The sequence below is a fragment of the Zalophus californianus genome, chromosome 12 (genome assembly GCF_009762305.2).
Source record: "Zalophus californianus isolate mZalCal1 chromosome 12, mZalCal1.pri.v2, whole genome shotgun sequence".
Lineage (NCBI taxonomy): Eukaryota > Metazoa > Chordata > Mammalia > Carnivora > Otariidae > Zalophus > Zalophus californianus.
This window is the reverse complement of record NC_045606.1, coordinates 93,677,362-93,683,720: the sequence shown is the minus strand read 5'-3', so window position 1 is coordinate 93,683,720 and position 6,359 is coordinate 93,677,362. Positions and strand designations below refer to the sequence as shown.

General features: G+C 41.6%; 1 protein-coding gene across 1 annotated transcript; it reads right to left on the bottom strand.

Moving 5' to 3' along the window:
* Window positions 1–3,413: 3,413 nt before the first annotated feature.
* Window positions 3,414–4,357, bottom strand: TAS2R3 (taste 2 receptor member 3). Its single transcript, XM_027575003.1, is given in 3 exon segments — window positions 3,414–3,654; window positions 3,656–3,898; window positions 3,900–4,357. Coding segments are annotated over 3 exon segments (942 nt in total).
* Window positions 4,358–6,359: the final 2,002 nt, after the last annotated feature.

Genomic DNA, 6,359 nt, shown 5'->3' with positions numbered 1-6,359 from the left:
AAATACAACTCTAAGATCTAGACAGCTCTGTTCATCAACTTGGTAAATATCAGGGGCATTATTTAAGGCAAAAGGCACTGAAACTTTAGTTTAGAAATGTTGGGATGTATTTTGGGGTTTTTTTTTTTTTTAGTTTTGTTGTTTATTTATTTTCATTTATGATCCTTCTACACCCAAACTGCAGCTCAATCTCATTAAGGATCAGGATCTGTGAACTCGGCCCAAGAGTTCAGAAAACACTAAAAATGAGAAGTAGGGGCCTCTGATGGAAAATTGGAAGGTCTCATGAGCTATTGTCATAAGTTGCTGTTGATTCACGTGTTAATACACCAAAAGCAATATACCCGCGATGCACTGAAGAACACATATGTTTGAGAGTGGTGGCCTTGGGAACACAAGCTCTGGCAGGCAATAGCACTCCAAATGCATGGACAATTCTCATCCTCATACTTTGACCCAAGGAACCTGCTCATAGTGGGGGAAAGCCATGCTCTGGTCCTTGTTCGTGAAACAACTAGATTTGAGAGTCTTAAGGGATTTTAGTAACTAAAACTAATTCACTGAAGTAAAACAAAACAAACAAGATGGCCTCTCAGGGTTTCTCAAAACAGGGCCTGAGGTATTAGGTAATTCTTCCCCAGGTACTGGGGACTCACTGAAGAGCTGCCAGGGGGTGCCTGGGTGGCTCAGTCAGTTAAGCCTCTGTCTTCAGCCCAGGTCATGATTCTGGGGTCCTAGGATTGAGCTTCATGTTGTTGTAGGGCTCCCTGCTCAGCAGGGAGCCTGCTTCTCCCTCTCTCACTGCCCCTCCCCCTGCTCATACTTTCTCTCTTTCCCTCTCTCAAATAAATAAATAAAATCTTTTAAAAAAAAAAAAAGAGAGTTGGCAGATTAAGTATTCCCCCTCCATTTAGAAGACCAGATCCTCTCCAAAATAGCCAAAACTTCCCGGCATCGTGCCTCTAGCAACAGATGAGAGACTCCTTTCCTCAGCAACTCACCCACTACCCAGACTCATGTCCCCACTCTCACCCCTAACTTTGATTAATGGCAGTCCACATGTGACTGATGTCATATAATAGAGTCCGATATTTTCCAGGAACCACCTCCAAACTTCTCTGAGCAGCTGGGGATACCACACATATGAATCTGATTTCCTTTACTCTCAGGGAAGGTAACTGTGCACTCAGCCAACTGGACTACATCAACACACTCCCACTCAGAATTCTGTTTCCATCCACACTCCAGTGAAGTGACTAACAGTCCTAACTTCAGCCTGTTCACTGCACCGTATCTGAATCTGTTAGGTCAGGGTAGGATTTAATGGAGCCACAGTGGGAACAGAAGGGAGGGATTCTTCAGAAGTTAGCCAAAGACACCAAGAACCAAAAAGCAGCTAAGCCAAAACCTCCAGTAAAATGTTACATTCAATTAAAAAAGAGAATTGAATCTTACATTCAATTAAAAGAGAGAAAAACCCCCACACCTAAAATAGAAGGCAGAATCAGGAAGTCAGCTTAAGGACCAAAGAACTAGAAGGTCAGAGCTAAGCAGAGAAGTCGTCCAAGTGACAGAAAGTAGGAGCAAGTGTTCAAGAGTGGGTGACAACGAATTCAAGAGTGGGCATCTGGGTTAAGAAAGCAGGTGCCAATCAAGACAGCATGGATTTCCATAGTTACACTTCCCTGTGCTGGAAAGCAGCACAGATTTTTACTAATTACAAAAGTACCCATTTCAGAATCCCTATATTGTAGTGAATTATGAATGAATATTAAACAATTATTTTAAGTTTCAACAGATACCTTTCTGAAAGAGAATTTTATGTCAGAATTAGGAATTTTCCTTTTTTTATTATGTTCAATTGGCCAACATATAGTACATCATTAGTCTTTGATGCAGCAGCTTCAAGAAGCAAGTATCAATTTGAAAACAAACAGTGCAGACCAAAAGACATTTATTCCTGTAACTTTAGAAATGAATACATAAATCCCAGAACAATCCCCAAATTAATTTCTGGTTACATATGACCAAATGCCAAGTAGTATGGTAATCCTTAATGCTATGTCAAAATATCACTCATTCCACAAAATAACAATAATAACAGCAATAATAGTTATTGTTTACTCCACCTGGGACTCTAAGCACTTTTCATCTGGTAACTCACTCGCTCCTTCCAGCAACCCTATCAACAACATACTATTACTATTCCCATTTTATAAATGAAGAAGGTGAAATAGAAGAGAAAAAACTTCCCCAGAGTCACCCAGTTCACAGGGGCTGGGTCTAGAACACAGGTATATGCTTTCAGGGTCCAGATTCATAGCCACAACCCTCTACACCTGACAGCCTGTTAACGACAGAAAGCTGGATTCAGATTTGCCACGGGACCTAACTGTATACATTCATGAGTCTGAGAATTCTTCATGATCGTAAGTAATAACATTCTCACTGACTTCCTGACACTGTTCAGTGATAGGATATAAATCAATGCCTGTGTAACTGTATTAAAAGAAAATGATTGAACTTATAAAAACTGCTTATATTATTCTTTTATAAAACTCTCAAGTTTTCAAAGCTCATATGCATCTTGGTTAGGTTAAAAAACTGCTTGGACTTTTGCCCAGTCTAAAAAATAAAAAATTACTTGGCAATTTACTTCAGCCAAATGATAAAGGAATGCCAAGACTACTGAAGTAAAATGACCACCACCAGCCTGGACTGGAGCCTAATAGCCAAGGGTCTCGATTCTCATTCCCCTGCTTTTGTCCTCACACGGTGGATGTGTAGAAACTCATCTCCTGTGCGAACTGCTCCTGCTGCACAATTCACTGTCAGTCAGATACCAGCTTCATGGAGCGAGGGCTCTATAGAGTACGCTGGGACATGCTGCCTCCTGAATCCCTAGTACCCTGTGAAGTCAGGGTCACCGTCTGCATTTTAAGATGAGGGAAGAGAGGATCAGAGAGAAAATGAAAGTAACTCACCAAAGGCCAAAAGTCTTGGAAATGGACAGAACCAGAATTCAAACCCAAGTCTGTGGAACTGCAAAGCTTTTGCTCTTTCCCTCAGGCCCAATACACTGTTTTGTTTACATCAGCTCATCACTGTCCCTATAAACTTGAAGTTAAAGCTAGGAATCAGCTCATTACGTTGATAGGTATTAAAATACAACTCCACATCTATACAGTGAGTGTTCTTACTATATTGACATTTTCCAGCGACTGTTTCACTCTCTCCAAAACCACCATACAAAAAGAAGCCATGAGACGTGTCCCCAGTGGGCCAAGGCAATGCAGTCGTGTCTCTCTCCTCCTGATGTCACAGAACGGGTGCCATGGAAGGGTCAGGAAAAGCCCTTAGCCTTGAGCCAGACCGAAGGTACTCCAAGGCTCCCACCTGTGCCCTCAGTCACTCTATGGGGCAAAAGGTCCCTTGAATCCAGGCTTCCAATGGCCAGGCTCACACCACAGCATCTCCACAAACGTCTGCTTCAGCCTGTTGTTTCCCAGAATGAGAATGAATGAGTGGCTAGCAGTATAAAACATTGTAACTACTTCTCCGATTATATTAACCATCTCAGATTCTGGTATGAAATAACTGGATGATGTAATCAAAAAGGCCAGAAAGTAAAGCAGGAAGAGAAAGAAGAAAGATGATGATTTTGATGGCTCTCTGGTGGGCCTCAGTGCTTGGATCTCTGCAGCTGATGCCGCCTTGCTGGAGCTGCTGCACGTGTCTCCCCAGGGAAAGGATGAGCAGAAAGTAGGTGGCCAGAGACACAATTAGGGAAGGGAGGTTCCACAGAGTCCCAAGAACATGGATCACTTTGTATTCATTTCTTTTCTTTCTAAAGTGCTCGGTCACATTCCCTGTGCCTTTGATCCCACTGAGAACAGATCTTAAGTTCCTGGATCAGAGACATGGCACTGACACACGATAAGAACAGGGCACCCAAAATCATGTGTACGACCACCCTGGAAACTCTCCACTTGAGCCAGAGGAATGTAGGAGGGGAGAAACTGGCAATTTTCAGGCAGTAGAGGACACTGAGACAGGTGGCAAGCCAAATGCTCAGGTGGTTTGTAAATGTCCAGAAAATATCAATAATTTGCATCACTATCCCTTCATCATGTATTTTGGAAGAGAACACCATTAAAACACCATCAACCAAGAGAATCCACAGCAGAACGATCCTGGAGAGAGCCAGGTTAGTGATGATGAAGTCAGACAAAGAGACTGTCTTGTTCTTGAACCAGCAGCTGCCATTGACCAATACTATGAAACCATTCCCCAGCATCCCCAGAATGAACTCAGTGGCAAACAGAACCAGGAACATCCATTTCTCCAGCCCTGACATGTCAGCTACCAGGTAGACCTGACCTTGTTCTTTCTGTTGATGGGCAATCTCCTTGCTGACTTGAAATTTCTCTCTGTGAATCTGTCACTTCTACCTGTTGCTTCACTGTACCTGTCTCTTGTCTCTGCCCAATTTAGTCTGTTGTAGAGCACAGTTTAGTGAACCCTCTCTGGATCTTTCCGATTAGTCTGTCCTCTTCACAGATGGCATGGACTGTCACATTCCACTTATGGTCTAAACTCAGTAGCTCTTTGCCAAAATGCAAATGGAGTAGTATTCAATGTCACCAAAGAAGGAAGAGATCTGACTCACAAAGAAGGTGAGGATTTGCACTCGATTCCGAAGGGAGGGGGGTTCCGAGCCACCCAGGACAGAAAGGTGCATGACCAGAAGAGTCATACAGAATCACTCTGAAGAGTAAGAAGTCTTCTTCCTGGGAGGAGAACTCAGGGACACACACAGAAAGGGGGAGATCAGAATTCCACCAGAAGGCACTATCAAAGTCACTCTGGAGGGAGGTTTAAGTGCATGAAACAGAGAAAGTTCAGTGCCACTGGTCCTGGGTTAGAATTAAAAGGTGTGCCTCTTAGAGTATGCCTTACATGAGGGGGCTCCAGGTTCTACCCTAGTGAGCCATATCATGAGAAATTCTTAACTATTGGGGAATTTAAATGATAACAATAATGAATTATAGCCTATAAGCTCTTGTAGATTTTCAGACTGCATGACCACTGTATCAATACGTCAACAGTTGTTCAGGCTGATAGAAATCACACACAGACAATCTCTTCAACCAAAGAAGCCTTATTTATGTAAAACAGTGCCTTACAAATTTTGACCATGGCCAACAGTAATACTTTTTATATGGTTTTATACATATCACCTATATGTACATATTTTGCTGGGAACACAAAGGGTTCACAAAACAATTATTTCCCTTTTCTAGATGTGTGGCAGTCTGATATTTTCTATCCTGTTCTATTTCTTCCAATGCTGCTTGCATATTACAAACTTCATTTTACAACCTACGAATGAGTTGTGATAAGTACTGTTTGAAAATACTGATCTGAAGGATGGAGAGAGAAATCAATGCCATCAAGATACAAAGCAGAGAGTTTAGCAACACTTTCCAAATAATGGAGAGATATATTTTCAGGTCCCCTGAAAAGGACCTCACACAGTAGTGGATGAAAAATCTGCACAAACAATACATAGTCTCTGCTGGATACATGCCAAGGAGCCAGGTGAACCTCATCAGTCTTGGCATTATGTGGTATACAGTATGATTACAGAGCACTACCAAGAATACTCGGACATAAACACAGTCCCTCCTTAATCACCCTCAGCTTTCTAGGGCTAACTTTACAACCTGGCCAAATGCTCCTGAACTCTGTGCTACAGAATTAGAATAAGGTAGTTCCCAACTGTCTCTGGCATTCCTTTAACAGGACTTTAGCCCAGGTGTAGGGCTGATCCCACAACCTACCACCGCCGCTGTTCAGTTTTTTTCTCACGGCCTCGGTTCTATAGATGCACATTTTTGTTCTTATGACACCTTTTACATCCCCTCATAAGAAGAAATACACTAATAAGATTCCTCTACCCAAGTATTAGAATTATCCAATGAGAAGAAACTTTAGAATATATAACATATGAGAATTCATTTCATGTACCACTTATGTCTGATCATACAGTTTTACAAATCCTATTATTTTTACCCCTTCCAAAATTAGAATGTTTACCTTTTTATAAGTCATTATTGAGCAATTTAGGGTTAACTATAATTTTTCTTTCTCAGTTTTTGTTCTTTCCCAGGACAGTGTTTCCATGCATACCACATTAGCTGGTGACCAGAGTTCAATTTCAGAGTTTAAAAGACATCGTTGGAAGAAAAAGAAAAGATGTTGTTGGATATCAGCATTATCACTGCTATTACACTGATATGAATTATAAGCCCATAGTTATACCATTCCCCCTTCTTAATAAACACTACAACTATCAT